The sequence below is a fragment of the Necator americanus genome, chromosome V, assembly GCF_031761385.1.
Source record: "Necator americanus strain Aroian chromosome V, whole genome shotgun sequence".
Lineage (NCBI taxonomy): Eukaryota > Metazoa > Nematoda > Chromadorea > Rhabditida > Ancylostomatidae > Necator > Necator americanus.
Genome location: NC_087375.1, coordinates 2,230,774 through 2,247,366, shown reverse-complemented (window position 1 = coordinate 2,247,366; position 16,593 = coordinate 2,230,774). Strand labels below are relative to the sequence as shown.

At 37.3% G+C, this 16,593-nt stretch overlaps 2 protein-coding genes across 3 annotated transcripts; both read left to right on the top strand.

Moving 5' to 3' along the window:
- Positions 1-232: 232 nt before the first annotated feature.
- On the top strand, positions 233-8,403 carry RB195_012711 (uncharacterized protein; the record flags this gene model as incomplete). Its single annotated transcript, XM_064202210.1, has 10 exons — positions 233-329; positions 3,240-3,370; positions 4,260-4,365; positions 4,483-4,620; positions 5,610-5,701; positions 6,781-6,877; positions 7,653-7,738; positions 7,871-8,003; positions 8,106-8,209; positions 8,320-8,403. 10 exons carry the CDS (start codon positions 233-235, stop codon positions 8,401-8,403), a joined length of 1,068 nt encoding a protein of 355 aa, XP_064058091.1.
- Positions 8,404-12,582: 4,179 nt separating this feature from the next.
- RB195_012710 (uncharacterized protein) lies at positions 12,583-16,348 on the top strand (the record flags this gene model as incomplete). 2 transcript variants are annotated; one of them, XM_064202209.1, is made up of 5 exons in its annotated part: positions 12,583-12,630; positions 12,694-12,942; positions 15,453-15,630; positions 16,008-16,188; positions 16,333-16,348. In XM_064202209.1, the coding sequence occupies 5 exons, from the start codon at positions 12,583-12,585 to the stop codon at positions 16,346-16,348; spliced, it is 672 nt and encodes a 223-aa protein (XP_064058090.1). The 2 variants fall into 2 exon arrangements, with proteins under 2 accessions (XP_064058090.1, XP_013294421.2); XM_013438967.2 differs by lacking the exons at positions 12,583-12,630; positions 12,694-12,942; positions 16,333-16,348 and having other exon boundaries at positions 15,431-15,492; positions 15,533-15,630; positions 16,008-16,192.
- Between the last annotated feature and the right edge of the window lie 245 nt (positions 16,349-16,593).

Sequence of the window (16,593 nt, the reverse complement as noted above, 5' to 3'; positions counted from 1 at the left end):
CGAGGAACGATGAGAGAAGCGTGCGGCTGCGATGGGCGCAGCAAGCCAATCGATCGATAGTCGACAATTGCCAGTTGCATTTCTTCTGTCGGCAGCCTCCTCGATTTTCCCTCCAAAGTCCCCATCCGCACCGTATTGCTGAGCTTGAAATACCGGCGGCATTGTTTTAAGTTTCACTTTTGTCCTCGCTGTGCTTTTTTTCCACCCTACATTAAAGGACATCTCACGCTCGATGAGCAACAACTTGAAGGTGAAAGTGGACGAGCGATTGGATATCGCTCGCTTCGTCGAACAACACAAGGCCGTACTTTTCAATTCCGAACTCTCAGGTACGGTTTTGTATCCGGTGAGAATAAAAAGGTTCGCTCACGCTATCACTTACCTCTTCGGTAGCCTCCAATCATATCTGTAGGTGTACGAAAAATTAAAGCATTAAATGGTGGAATCCACTCAGACTTAAGGTGGACAAAATAAACAATATCGAAGAATGTTAAAGAGGGGGAACGAGGGCTTTTCGATCGAGGGTTGATCGGTCCAGGCGCGCCGCGCAGCTGTTGGTGCTATCCATGCTCTGGGTTGAGGATTCATTTTTATTACTTTGCGTCATACTTTCTAGTGAACCTTGAATTGGACATGATACTGTATCCTAAGAAAAAAAGCGAAGAAACCGTCAACAACAACAACCACAACACAAAGATATCGACGATTCGATTCTGTAATTTCTCGTGTGTTTTGTGCAATGGAAGACGAAAGACGTCTTTTATGTGAGATGTACATTTGAAAACAGAATTTTAGTAGTTGTTAGAGTATTGTTAGGATGGTGGGGGTACTGTACTCTGTTTGTGTTATCGGTGTTGTCCCAGGATTGCCTCAGGGAAAGCACTACAACGTAGAGAACGCGGCTGGCTCGCCCTGGCAGACGCGTTGCCAGCCAGTCTCCGGCGGCCGGTCGCCGCTCCGATACGCGATAGGAGCATGTGCTGTCTGCGCTTTGGAGAAAATAAAATGCAAGAAGTACAAAGAAAGTCAGAGTGACCGAGAGGGGGGGACATTCAACGTTGCTCTAATTGAACTGTACTTTTGAGTGCAAAGACATTTATAAAGCACAAAAACCGCGCTCAAGTGTCAAATGGCGGGAAAAAATGTAGTTGTTGGAGGGGCACTCAATCGTTCCCTTATTTCTGGACGCTCTATCTTATTTTTTCTTTTCTCTTAGTAACTTCAGCCTACTTTACTTTTAGCTTATATGTCATAAATCCTCTAAGACCTCTAAGGCTTAGGTCCTAGGGCCAATTAGTTATTTAGTAATTACTATTATAGTAGTTTATTGTTTAGTTCACTGATTTATCTTGAGATTTGAGTTATCTACTTCCCGAAATAAGAGCACGACTGAGTGTCCTCTGCAACTACATTTTAGCCATATAATTTCTTCAGTTTTAGTGCAGATGATTTTTTCGTCGCTTTTTCCTGGAAACAAAATTTCTATTCTAGGGAATTGTTTGCTTTGCTTTCACCTGTTCAAGTTTTTTCCAATCTAAATTTTTTTATTCCGTCTTCATTTTGTTAGTTAGTTAGCAAACAACATGGAAATTGCAAGAACCAGCGGTTTATTGCGTTATCACCGATTATATCTAGATAATCACCAAATATGAGCGCAAAAGTCGTATTTGAAACACAAAAACCGTTCTGATCTGTCGAATAGTTCCCCCATTTGAGAAAGTGATAAACCATCAATCACTGAAAGTGAATAGCTGAGTCAATCAGGGTCCTAGAACCTAAGCATTAGTCTTCGAGGATCTGTGGCATGTAAACTGAAGCTACTAAGATAAAGAGAAGGAGGAATAAGAGCTGAAACTATCAAAGTTTTAACTCATATTGACTTTACCCAACATAACATGAATCCTCGAAGAATAATGCATCGGTGTTAGGCCCCTAATTGAGCTAGCTATTCGCTTCTAGTGATGGGATGGCCTTCTCGAATGAGAAAGACATTTGTCATTTCGGAATGGTTTCTGTGCTCTATGAACATTTTTGCGCTCAAAAATACTGTTCGATTGGAGCAACGTAGCGTTGATTGTCTCCTCCATCCTCCAAATACCTTTGCACTAAAATAGAATTAAAAATGCGTGGAATAGAAACCTCAAGGCTTTTTTGATATTGTGCGAATTCTTTCACTTCAGTTCATATAAATCGCGCTCTCCGAATTCTAACGGTGGGAAGTTTCTTGGAATAGAGCATGAGCTTCAAGACTAAGTATAATCTTAAGGAAACCTCAATTTGCTATGTGAATACTTTACGAATGAGACATCCTTGGTAGTCCACTCCTTTTTTTTCGTTATACGGTAGTTTCTCAGAAATTTCCCTTCTCGTCCAGTGCAGACCCGGCAACAAAAACATGTATGGGTCATCCTATAAATAGTGCAGTATCCTATATTCCCTTTATTTTTCAAAATGGAAGTAAACGAAACTTTTCAAGATCTAGGATATTCTTTTCTTTATTTTTGCAATTCTCTTCCATCTTTTTTCACTTTAAATAATTTAGTTCTGTGTTTCGAAAGATATTCCTTCACCGCCATTCTGATTTCCTCTATTGAATTCATATTTTTTCCGTCCACGACCTTGTATAATGTGGTTTAATTCTCCATGTACATCATTAATATTCCTTGTATTTTCCGTTGCATTATTGCTTTTACTGAAGTGGTGAATACTATACCGTACTGTTATTTCAATTGACAAAAATAATTCTTAACATCGATTTGGATTCTTCAAAACTTCCAGTAGTACTAAGAATCAGATAAATTTGATACAGTCGGGTCAAAACGACCTGAAGCTTCCTGCAGTTCCGTAGACGGCTGGTCCCACCACGATCCCAAACGCTATTGCCACCGCGCCGCCATGTGTGTGCCCACTTACGCAACTGCATCGAGCTTCAGGTCGTTTTTGACCTGTACTATCTTTGAAACAAGTTGAAGCAGCCATTCAATCTTTTCCCCTTTTTAAGCCTAAACTAATGGACACTTTTATTTATGGATCGAATCAATAAATGCTGTTGCCGCTCTTACTCTGAAACGTTATGATTATGGTAATTATATATTGAATTGATAATTGACGTCGATTTTCCCTGCAGAACAAATGTGACACAGTAGAACAAATTTGTTGAAAGCTGCATAAGCGGGTGCATTTTTTGAAATCCACAAGAACACAATGTGTGATGACATTTTAATGGATGTTATTTTCAGAGGAGCAAAAAACCGAAACCTGGTCCCGAATATTGGCGGAATGCGCCGCACGTGGACACCATTGGGTAAAAGGCAAGGATGTGACGTATCTGAAAAAGTCGAAATGGCCGGGAATAAAACGGGATGCCATTGTAAGTTGCTTATTCAGTCTGACGTTGTCGAAAATTTGCTCATGACCTATTAGGTTAATCTGAATTGCTGAATCTTGGTTGCACCTACTGAGGCACCGTTCAAGTTGTGAATTCATGAATAGTGAAGTGAAATCATGAGGGATTTTCTGACATTATTATCAAATTTGACTGTTGCGTCGACAAACATTCGGGAAATTTCAGTCATGGGAGGGCGTGTTTTCAAGAGGTCCTTCATTATTAAAGTAGTAAAACCTACTTAAAGGATGGTATTTGCTTTGGTGCTCAAACATGTTTTTCTTTCTTTTCGTGGCCTTGTAAATTTATTTAAAGAGCACTGCTTTTTTTGTTTTTAGCTTCGACTGCTTACTCTCTTCCTTACAAGCGCACAAGTACATATACGTATACATGTACATGAGCATATACACACTTTCACTTATAAATATACATATAAAAAAAACATACTTAACAGATTTTCGACCGAGCGCAAATGCAGCGTGTTTAATGTCCTTTTGATCCGACTATAGTTCAGGCAGCCTATACAGCTACAAAATTCCATGGTGTTAAATGTTCTCAATGAATTAGACTCTCTTAGAAAAATCACCTTGGTTCCAGTTCTATGCTCAGCAACAGCACCCAAAACCCAGTGATTCCCGCTGATATGAGTAGCGCTGAGCAAGTATTTATTGCTTGATTGGTACCCCATCTCTAATGACTGATTTGAGGCATAGTATCGCATGAAAAAATTGCAAGATTTATTAAGAGTAAGAAGGAGAAGATGATGTATGAGCCCAGACTAATTTTTACAAATTCTGAGAATCGGAACTTCTCTAAAAATATGACCTGTGTTTAGTATAAGTTTATGTTTTTCCTTTCTAAATGCTACTTTTAGGAACACTATCAAGCTGACATGAAAAGCGATGTGTCACACAGAAAGAAGCTCACTGAAGCAGATGCTATAGTTTTGAAAGCGATCAGTTTTGACACTGAGAATCTAGGTGAGCACGAATTGTGGTTAGCACAAATTGTTCTTACAATTGTTGTGGAATCTTTAACTTCTTGAATTTTGAAGATTTGTTTATCCTTACTTTCTCTCGGAATGGTGTTATTTTAAGGATCATTAGCGGATAAGGATACACCCGGAGCTGTATGTGCTGCACGACGTGAATGTGACGTTACGCAACCGGTTACGGTAGAGGTAAAAGCCGGCGAGCCGCTAGATCTACTGGCCTGCGGTATGCACATTAGTGAAGGTAAGATCATGTAACCGGTTCGAAAAGGGCACAACCTTCATCCGTCTCAAGACGATGTTTGAGGTGTATTGCTAGTAAGAAGGTGACATGGCCTTCACGGCTAAATGTAAACATTCAAAGAAGCAAAAAATGTTATCTAGACACTCACTAGATTAAGGGAATTGAAGATCAGGTGTCACAATAAATATTAACTCTTTCGTGGCGCTTTAAATTAAAAACAAACAAACAGGAGCCGTTAGTTGTTCTTCCTTCGCGTATTCTATTGCTTCATATGCAGTCGGTTCAAAACCACATGAAGTTGCATAACCAGGTGCGCTGAAAAAATGACTGAGCTGACTGAGTTAGGATCGAGTTGGGACCATTGCGAACTGCAGCGGTGAGTGGTGCTAAAAAGGGTCCCTCTCTCGATTCTAATTGCTACGCTCCATCGCACGGCTTCAGGGGCAGCCACTTACACAGCTGCCCTGTGCTTAATGTCGTCTTGGTCTGGCTATAATTTGAATATTTGCCTCAAGCGCATTTTGATTCGATGTTTTACTTACATATTGCCATCGATATTTGTGAGACTCAAAGAAATTCCAAATTTCCTTTCACAACTCTCAGCTACTGGTATCGCTCAAGTGAATTAGAGTCACAGATTAAAGATGAAGAAGAAAGAGTGATGAAACAGTATTATTCGAATGAGGGGAAAAAATTGTAACGGCGGTAACTAGGTTTCCTGTAGATTTCCGAACACCCTGTTTTTCTTATGGTCTCATTGATTTTGCCGTTCCAAACTATTTGACATATGGTAAAATATCTCCTTTCTTTTCTACTACGACGTAGAATTGTTTAAAGACAATCGAAGGTGGAAATGTGGCTATTTAGTCTACATCTTCCAGATAGACACATAACCAAGACATATTAGTCTAAGATAAGCTACAAAAATTTTTTAGCATTAAATTAGCTTTGAAATATGTGCATCTCAAATATGAATATGAATTTTTCAGGAACGGAGAAGTTTAACAACGGTTTATTGGTCGACCTTTTCCCGAAAAAACATACTGGAGCACGAAAAATATCAATTCCACCAGTTGAACAGGTAAGGAAAAATTCAAAACAGGTAGATTGTAGAAGGATGTGGCGATCTTCATCGCAACTTCTCATAAAAAAAGGGTTAAAAATCAGAAAGGTCTGAGAGAAATGGTTTTTGGTTTCTAAGAACGTAATTCGCGGCACTGCTACAGTCTTTATTAATGACAAGCGAGAGGGAGGGACAACGCCAGCAGTATATTGTATATTATTGTATGTTGTATTATTATGCGCGGTGGGTATGCTTGCGCTGGTATACGTGAAACGTTGCTAGGTGGTCCTGGGGGAAAATTTGATCAACAAAGGGGTTTCCCCCGCCATTTTTTAGAATATTTAGAGGACTTGAGTGGATTGACGCTTGTACTCGAGATCTACACCTTAGATCCTATCTTTTTGTGGAGAGATCCCATCTTTGTCAGGTTCGGGTTATCCTGCCTTTAAAGTATAGTAGGGTTGGATTTAAGCTGGCAATGTTTGCATTGCCATAAGTTGGTGATTTTAAATGTGTTCACAGAAAAAGAATTCCATTGTCACACCATAATTGTGGTATATGGCGGTTGCCCATTGCAATATTTTTGTCTATTCTGCCGGCGGTGATGACTCCAACTGGTAAACAATCTGTTGGCTCCGCATTCACATGTGTATTTTATGAACAGCGGGATTATCACTGACACTTAGTCGTCACCCTCTTGCGCTTGGAATTGATTTATTCAGCATAATTGATCAATCTCTACGGATTTGCACCTACACCTTCGAGATGGATTCAGGACCGCTTAAGGAACGGCTGTGAAGCTTTAAAATGATTTACAATGGGGGCTAAACCGTCCTACTGCTAATCAAGCTTTTCTTCTCCCCAAGATTAATTAATTGGCACCAGACTTGTCTGGGAGGAAAAAAAACACTGACTTGTCGCTTCTGCTCAGCACTCACAAGTCGTTGTATAGGTTGAACACGCGTTCGTAAACTTCAAACGATTCTGAATTGAAGTGAACGTGGTGGCGCATCCCAAGCGGATTGATTAACCCCAGACGCTTTCACTTTATCCTTTTATTGTGTACCAACAATTCAGTGGCTTTTGTTCTATAACAGGAGCACCGCTACTCAAAGCGCCAGCGTGTGGATGATGACGGCCCGATAGACCATGACCTTATGGCTGCATTAGGATTTGGAAAGAATCGACAGAAAAGTAAGCCACGATTTAGAAGAATTCTCTTAACTGATTTTGGAAGATTCTTTTGACCCATTTTCAATTCTCCCTTAAGTTTTCGAATTGTATTTTTTTTTATTTTTGAAATTTACTTTCATTTTCACTTCTGAATTCGTTTAATTCCTTGGCTGACTGCAATGCTCTTTTTTGCTACACCTTTTTGCCTCGCGCTTCAGTCGAGAAACGTTTATGCGATAACTAATAACTGAGAAGTAAACATGTAGAAGTGCTGTTTATGCAAATGAGGAATGCAAACGAATTGTTTACAACGGATGTTTCTCAATAGAGAAAAACGTTCTACACTGCTCTAGTTTCCAGTTTTTTTCCAATTTATTTGATTTATTATATATTACTTTGTATTTTATGATTTTATTTACTATGTCCTATACAGGCCTAACTCTTAGTTATCAAAGTTGCGAAAATTATGACGAACTGATTGTTCCAGCTTTTGGCCCAGTTCGAACGTGGATTTTTCTAGCTCTATGAAAGTAGCCCACTTTATCTGCAGACGTGAAAAACCTCCCACATTTCAGAAGTAATTATTAAGGAAAAATAGTTGAAAGAACTTCTTTTGTGTCTTTTTTCTCTTATCAAGTGCGAATACAGAATCGGTACTACGAGGTGATCATCAATGGGGGCTATTTCTTGCCTAGTTCAGTTTAAGACGTTTTCTACAATGCACTAGTTGTGAATTTCTAGTGGTGTTTTGATTGAATATCATCAATGAGTTTATTCTTCAGTTTTGTTTTCACAGATATTACGGACTCATCTGAACATGAAACCCGGAGATCAGTTGATGCCGATGTCACCCGCGTTGAGCAAGTGACGACCATCGGTGATGTAAGTTTAGAGGTTTTTTTTAACATCTGTGTCTGTTTATCTTATGTTTTTGTGTTCCATTTAACATCTTGTCTGATCCGCTTTTAAACGAATGCTTTGAACTTTCAATCAAAACGAAGAAATCGTCTTTAGTATCTTCGTTCTGTGAATACACTTCCACCGCCTGCGACGAAGGAAGAAGATATTGTTCCGCATAATTTGTGGAATACTGTAGAACGAAAACCTCTGACGGATCCACCTAAATGTCTAGTACCGCTACACAGAGGTCTGTTACTCGAAAAATAGGTTTTTTTTTCACCTAGAAAATCTGTATTTTTTGAGGAATTCAGTTTGTATGAGCATCAATGGCCTATTGCATTTTTTCCAGCAGTTGTGAGTAGTGGTACGGTGTCAGCTGCTGTTTCCCCTAAAGATAATTGTCGTGACGTGAAGATTCTTCAGAAAAGAGCTTATGAGGCACAAATAGCTCGAGTGAGTTCAACGTTTTGTTTCTTTGTTGTTTCTTTTCTTTTCTTTGTTTCTTTTTTTTTTTTGTTTTTCTTCACGGTTTTCAACATTCGACACGGTCCTGTCTATCTTAGGAGGAGGCCATGACCAAATACTATCAGTTGAAAATGAAGAAGCTCGAGCTGGAGATTGAGCAACTACAACGAAATAATTGTTAAAGAAGAAGATCCACGTACTCTTTCTCTTCAGATCGTTGGAGAGCTTTAATTGTACCCTTTTCTCTCAGGTTCTTTGTTCGATCTCGGTTTCAATGCACTTGTTATCACAGTTTAATCACGGGTACTATAGATTTTTAATGTTCGTTTACTTTCTGTTCTACAATGAATAGTTATATGATTTAATGTCCCAAAGATATCTACTATGTTTCTGATTTTATGAAAAAAAGAGATGTGCTCACTTTTGTCGCAGAAGCAAGACACTACGCGTAGAAATATGTTGTTGGATTTAAAAACAATTCGGATAAGGTCTGGAGGTTTCAGTTTCTTGAAATTTTGCACCTATTTTGTTACGTTTACGAGTTATCTACAGCGTTTCTCTTAAAATACAAGTGATTGGGTATACGGATTTGAAATGGCGTGATTCTTACTCCAGTAAATTCGAAGTCAGACGTAGCTGTACACAAAGAAAAAGTGAAAAAGACATAGTGAAGCGTAACGTAAATAATTGGTTTTTTTTTCTAGAAGTCTCATTCGAGTAATCACGTCTGATCTTACGGAATTCGGCTAAAGTTAGCCTTGCAACAGTTCTCTTATCTTTGAGTGGAAAATTTAAATTAGAACACTGAAGTGAGTAAGAATGAATGAGAAAAACCTTCAAAATCAAATGAATCATCATAATGAGCAATTCTATAAAATAAACTATCAAGACTGGGTGATTCGAGAGAAAAAGTGATTGAAAAAATGAGAGTGATTAGTTCCTGTTGCCCTGAACACATGATTTTGAACTACAGAGTATGGCGCACGCATCCACTCCACACATCTGCTGCTAGACTAAAAGCAGCGTTTACGACTATTTTGGACTTTGTGTGCTATGCACTAATAACGCGAAACAGTTATCACGCAGGCAGGAATCAGAATCCAAGAGCAGTCAATTCAAAGGCAGGATATCAAAAATAGAGTGTTAAAGCGTGAGTTTGTCCTTACGAAGCACGTCAAAACATCCCACACCTGAGCATTCCGCCCATGAGCGAGCTATCCAGGAGCAATGAAGTCTCTTCATCAATTTATTCAAGTAAAATTAATGAGTAGGCTGCTGAGGGGGCCTGAGTGTGCACAAAAGGGCGCGTTCTAACGTGCCTCGCAGGAACAGAAACGTCCTCACGCTGTTTTCAGAACGATCTGAGCGAGTTGGCTTGGGCCACAATTATACTCTTCAAAATCTTCATTTCGAACTATTCATTTGCTCACAGAGACCAAATAATACGCTGTCTTAATGTGTCGTGTCGAATCCTACCGTTGCGTGAACCATCTGTCCAGTGAGACGATCCGGCTCCGTGATGGGTTTACTACGGATTAGGACCCCTTATGGAAGCTTTGTGTGCGTCACGAATCCGATCTGAGATCTTTTCTGATATACTAGGCAGTTCCTATGTATTTTTTATCTAGTGATTGATGTTATAACATAAGATGAACTTATGGAGTAGGAGAATGTTCTTTACCATCGATGTAATAGACAGCGAGGAAATCCACGATCAGCTCACGGGACTGCTGCCAGGTGAGAGATGAATCCAGTGCAATGTTACAGGTCTCTTCCAGAATGGAAGAAAAAAAGCAAAAAGTATGTAATAAAAAGAAAGCTCTAAAGAACCTTAAGCCGATCAATCCTCTGAGATGTGCCGACCTTAAGCCCGAATCACAGGGCTTTGACGAAAGCGGAACGCCTAATTTTTCCATAAGCTTCGAATTTTTCTGCAGAGTTTTTCAGAGTTTTTGGAGGTTCAGAAATGCGGAATGGACTCACAGAAAAAAAAATAAGTTGGATGTAAAATATATTCTATTTGTATTTGTATTTATAAGTGCTAGACATAGTTTCGAATGTGATGTAAATTCTCGTTACATAGTTATGTTATGTGTCCATGATTAGAGCTATGTAGCTCATATCAGGAATAATCCCAGCGAATTATTTCCTACAGTGTTCCTGATATGAGAAGAGGGGATCCAAAATTAAGGGATAAATCATTCTTCTCTATCTATTTTTTTTTTTGGAGAATTTGCTCATTTTTAAGGAACTAGCGTGGTATTTCATTGAGTAGCTACGCTTTTCGGAAAAAGATTGGTTTAATGAAGTTTGACAAGATTTTCTAGTCACTTGCCATGATCTCTGTTAAAATTTTCAGAAGGACGAGTTCTCGCTGTTTTTCGTCCAACCCTCCGAGTTTTGGTAGTTGAATTTTGCTGTGGTGTACTTATATGTCTCATAAATGTTTACTAATTATAGGGATAATATTTGATAAATAATATAAGAAATACTAAATACTAATGAAGAATAGCTTTAATTGATTGCAAATGAACTGGGTTAGATGCCAAAATGTAGTTTACCTGATATAAAATAGGACTATGACTGCACAAATCTATCAGATCCATACTTTTGTCCCAAGTCAATTCGCAAAAAAAAGAAGAGTGAGTGAATCCGATAGGAGATCTTGAGACTTATCAGAAGACTAACAAAATTTCAAAAAAAAGAAATGATTTCTATAAAATTCCAAAAAAAAAGTGATTTCTACCCCATAACTTTATTAGTATAGCATTTGATGATGCGGACATACCTATTTTACTTATTTATTTATTTATTTATTTATTTATTTAGTTATTCAAACATACACCAGTGGTGCACAAAAAGAAAAAAATACAAAAACACATTCAATTAATCAAACATTAAATTAAACATTTGTGAATTAATCTCGCTGTTTTTCATTATTCGTTTCTTTTTTCGTTAGTTCTTTTTTTTTTTGTTAAAAACTCAGATTTTTGGTGAGTCCATTAAAATACGAGAACTACAAACGGATAAATGATGATTTCAGATAATCTGCTTTTTTTGTAGGACACTAGCGCTGCTTTAACCTCGAAATAAATGATGAGATTAAATTTTGGATGGTTACCTCAGCTTCGTTTTCTCCTCAGTTCGGTAAACAACTTTTCTAAGCCTTTAAGGATAGATTCTAAGTATTTTCTCCTTCTTCTGAAGGTGAAATTGCAGGTGCAGATTTATTTATTTGTTTGTTTATTTATTACGCCCAATGAACGTCCCAAAACGATGTGATTCTTGAAAAATATCAAGTAATACATTATTAAGTGAAGTCATCTACGAACACTAAATACGTAATAGTTAATAATTTTGGAAGATACATAGGATAGGAATACAGTATTGAAAACACTTTCTTCTATTTAAACCAGTCGCTACGGTGTCCGTTCTTAAAGTGTCGGCATAGAATAAGAAAATTCTTCGCGACAATCTTCTCAAAAGGATAACCGCTTTATCATCGAGTTTTAACGGACGAACTTTTGACACCATGCCTAATTTATAACCGTTTTATTGTGTGTTGCATGTGGTCGAGCGGCATCCTTTTATCTTCAAGAAGAAGGAAAGAATCGAAGAGCAACTGTGAATTTAACACTTCGACTTTACAAAGGATTATCACTTATGATCATTGGAAAAAAAAATTTCACGCGTTCTTCACAAAGGTGGTTCTCGTTTATTGTGTAATTTTAAATTACGATTTATTGACTCTTAATGAGAAAAATGATGAAAAGCCCGAGTAATGTCCTTACCTTTTAATTATTGTCTCTTCCTCGAGGGAAAGAGAGGAAGAACCCGCTTTTCTCTGTTCATTTTCCTCCTAACTTTCCATTCTTTCTTCACTTATATGCTTACTACTCTCGTCTTCGCAACAATATGTCGGCGGACATGACAGGGTCTATGCCATGAGGCGGCATTCCTTTGATCTCATCCTTGTACCACTCCCTTTTGAACAGCTACAACGAAAAACGCTCAACAGCGGTCGCATTTCTTTGAAGTCAAAGCTTAAAGCTTGACCTTCTCCTGGTTTTCTTATTCCTTAACTCTTTGTTCGGATTTTTCCACCCATTAAAATTCATCTCAGGCCCAAAAATGGGCCTTTGAGTGACAGAGAGCTAACGTTATTATTTGTTAAAAGTTCATCATTTGTACGATTTCCCTCGGGTTTATTGTAAATGACGTGATTTTATCAGCCGTATTTTATATCAGCAAATATCCAGAAGATTCGCGTTGTCCCTAACTTTACCCTTTTCAGCAGAAACAACATTCATCAAAATATCACCATGGTACTAGGGACCTCTTCCTTCTTCTATTTTTTTCAAATGCTTAACAATTGGCCTAGACTTCTAATGTTTATCTGGGATCAGTCAGTAAGTTTACTCGAGTTTAATGGAAGAAAAAAGTCGCGAGAGAATTCGCTGAGAAAATTCCAGCATAGCATCTCAGTGGATCGAATCCATATAGAAATTCAACCACTTCCAAGCACCATCGATATCCACAACAATCGTTTGATCAATTCCCCGATGGATTTCGAGAAATTTTTCGGATTAGTCACCGTCTCAGCCTGTAATTTTTCCACCACTGACAACGTCACCTATCATTGGCAGCAATTCTTCGACGGGACCCGACTGCACGCGTTTCAAACGAGCGCCTGTCATACGACAGTACAATGTGTCGAAAAAGTGAGTTGCAACAGATTTTTCCAGAATTTTTAATAATTTTTTTTCTTACAAAAGCCATCACAAAGCAAAACAGCAATATCGGGGATCGCTTCATCGTTCTTCTTGCCATTGTGGACCAGTGAAATGTTTTGTTGAAACTTTTTAAAACTAAGAAAGGAAAATTGTTTTCCACCTTTTTTCCGTAAATAATAAGGAGTAGGATAATAATTCATCTGAAAGAAATCAAAGATAATTTTGAGTCTTCTTCCTTTCGACTATTTTCCCATCATTCTAATATCAATGACATATTTTGCTCATACCGTTCGGATGGCTTTTTTTTTTGACATTCTGTCGCCTATTTGAAAAAAAAAAAAAAAAACAAAGCTTCAGGACAATCTTCCTACCTTTTCGACACACCTTTCTCCTATTTTTATGCTGAAAATGGTTTTTTTTTTTCGTGAAAAAAACCCATAAAATTTCTCTTTTGCTTATTCTATGACAAGAAATGATTGCTTTAAGTGCGTTGACGTAGTTAATTAGGCGCGTATTTAAATATAAAATGAATAAATTAACTAAAATAACTTAAAGTAAGGCAAATCAAACATAAAATAAATCCATCAATTACATTAATAAAGGCGCAATTAATCAACTAATAATTAATTTAATTAGCAGCTTTAATACCTGGAGAGATTACGCCTTTGCGGTGCACAGTTTACAGTCACCGTCAATTGTCCGTTGCAGGAAAAAAGACGAACAATTAAAACTTATATTATTATTTTTAATTGGTTGCCTTTTTCTGCAGCAATTATATTTTATTTTTCATATTTAAAAAAATCATCAATTTCTCCATGTTTATAGAATACTTGGAAATATTTTTAAAAATACTGAAATCCGGTACGAATTAGCAGGGTACTAATAAACTTTACACGTTTCCACTTACTTTACACACGTTTGTATTTTTCAATTTTCTCTTCTAGTTTACACCTTCTGAAAAACCACTGATCCTTTTGTCCTTTCCTTTTTTCAAGACAAGGAATTTTTATTTTGCAAATATTTCCTGTCACTTTCCATTCCTTCATGATATAGCATCTCCACTATAAATGAGAATGTGGGCATTGACATTTTTAGTATCGGCTGTGAAAAGAAAATGTTTGCTTTCGATCGCAAACTTCCACCTCCACTACGTGATTTTTGCAAAATTTTCAAATTTCTTGTGTTTCCTGAAGATATTACATATATAAATTCATAAATATATAAATTAATATCACACCATGACTCCATCGTTACTCCTGTTGATCTTCGAACGGGTCGAGCGGGCGCCAGTAATTCTTTCATTATTAAAAAATTGTAAAAAAAAAACTGTAAAAATATAAAAAATATTCCAGATCCTGGGTCTATCAAAATCCTTCTTCGCTTTTTTTTTGAAGCTATTTTTCACACAATTGACTGCAGTTTTTGATCATCAACAGGTTTTTTTTCCAACCAACTAAGTAATTTTGGAACAGAACTTTAACAAAAACGTAATTTTGGAACAAAACTCTAACAAAAACCTACACGAGCATCTTAGAAACGGGAAGCCGGTGATAAAACACAACCAGGAACTATTAGTTGGTTTAGTAAAATTCTTGGCATGGTTCCAGTACTAGTTAGGTTTCACTTTTTATCTGTGCTTCTTGCTTGCTCCCTTAAGTATTCCACAAATAGTCTAACCTAATAATAATAATCTTTCAAATAATAATCATAGGATAATAAAAAACGAATAACGTATAAAAATAACGTTAAAGTAATCCCAGTTGTCACTCACAAATAAGTTTCAAAGGATAGGCAATGAAAGCCTAGTGAGAGGGATTGAGGGCCGTAGAAAATGGCAGATTTAGAGCAATTTTATTTTTTTTGGTTTATTTTTGTTTTTTTGTTTATTGTGTTCGTGATTTATTTATTTAATATTTACTAATGATTTTTTTCATTTATTATTTATTCATTAAAGATTTAGATCCAAGAAAAGTCCTGTTTGTCTTGTTTTTTGAAGTCAAATGATTCAATTCAATGCTAAAAAGGAAAAAAATCTTAGAACAAAAACAAAAACCGTCTATTTCCAGGGCTCATACACTACATTATTTATGAGATAACCAAATAATATACGGTGGGTATCAAATCGTCGACTTCTCAAACGTACTGGTGACTTATTACGGTCCCCCTACTCCCTTCCATTCAATCATATAAATCCTTAAATTCCTTCATTTTGCGTTGGGTATAAGGAATCGGGTAGAGAAATCAAAAAAAGAGAAGTAGAAAGCAAAAAAATTACATAAGTAAAATACAAAGCAACAAATTTATTATATAAGTATATAAAAATATATTACAGATATTCTGCAATATATTTCATTGAGTTATCTAAATCCGTCACTATCTTCAAGAGAAAATTCTCTGGATTTTCTGCATGCTATTGTCTTAAAGTTTCTTTCATGGCATCATAGATCATCAGTAAGATGAAAGAATTTCATCCAGAATGAAGAACCGTCTATTTCCAGGGCTCATACATCATCCAGGTGTCGGTGACGACTTCAAAAGGTGAATTACTCAGCGTAGGGACCGGAAACTTTATGTCTAGCCCACAATGGATGGCCGTCATTGGTGACTCGTTCGCTTCCGGTGAAGGGAATCCAGAAATCCCGCAGAGTGGTGACACCAGAGCAAAATGGATAGACAGTGGGTCTTGCTAATTTACTAAAGTTAATTTTCCTCCTTCTCTACGAGTGGATGTGTTCATACGGAGATGTGTGCATGAATTTGCACGTTTCTGCACAGAATCCATTGTTTCATCCATGATTTCTTCTCTATACAAACCATGAGGGAAAGAGAGATACATCAAACTTTTCCCGGACATGAGGTATAGTTTTCATACACCGTATTCGTGAGACATTGCGGCCTCTTTTGATCTGACGCAGTTATGGCAATTAAGCTTTCCTTTCATCTTGCCGCCGCCCCACCCTGATTCTCCTCAGGGCACATTTAAATGCGCTATCGAATGCTGACGATCATAACTTGGAGAAACGATAGAGGATCCCGTTGATTGCATATTTCAGGAAAATGTCATCGATCCGGAAAATCATTCGCGGCACATGTGTTCAGTGAGATGCAGAAAATGAATCCGCAGCTGTATCTAACCTTTCTTGCTTGTGCTGGAGCCAGTGTAGAGAACGGGATTTTGAAGGCAAAAGGTCGAAGCAGTCAGTTAGCGACGTTGGAAAGCATAGCAACTATGAGGTGAGTGCACTTTTGTGGAGGTCGCTTCATAACAGATTTGACTGATTTAAAGATTATTATAGATTTATGTGGATTATTTATAGATCTTTTGTTGTTATGTTTAATTTATCATTATTATATTTGATTTTAATTCATTATTTTTAGGATTAATATGATATAAATTAATACAATTTGAATTTTAACCGATACTGCGTTTTGTTGTAGACGTAAATATCACCCTAGGCATCACGAACATTACGAGTTCTTATTCGCTTTTTACTCTAATTTATCTGCTTATTCGTAGAGAAGAAGTTTTGGTTAATTCCTGGATTGTACCGAATTATGTTGGTACCAAGAGCCACACTTTTCCCATGACTCCAAATCCTTACTCTTTGTGTTCACTTAATCTGTTTGAGAAGAACGAAT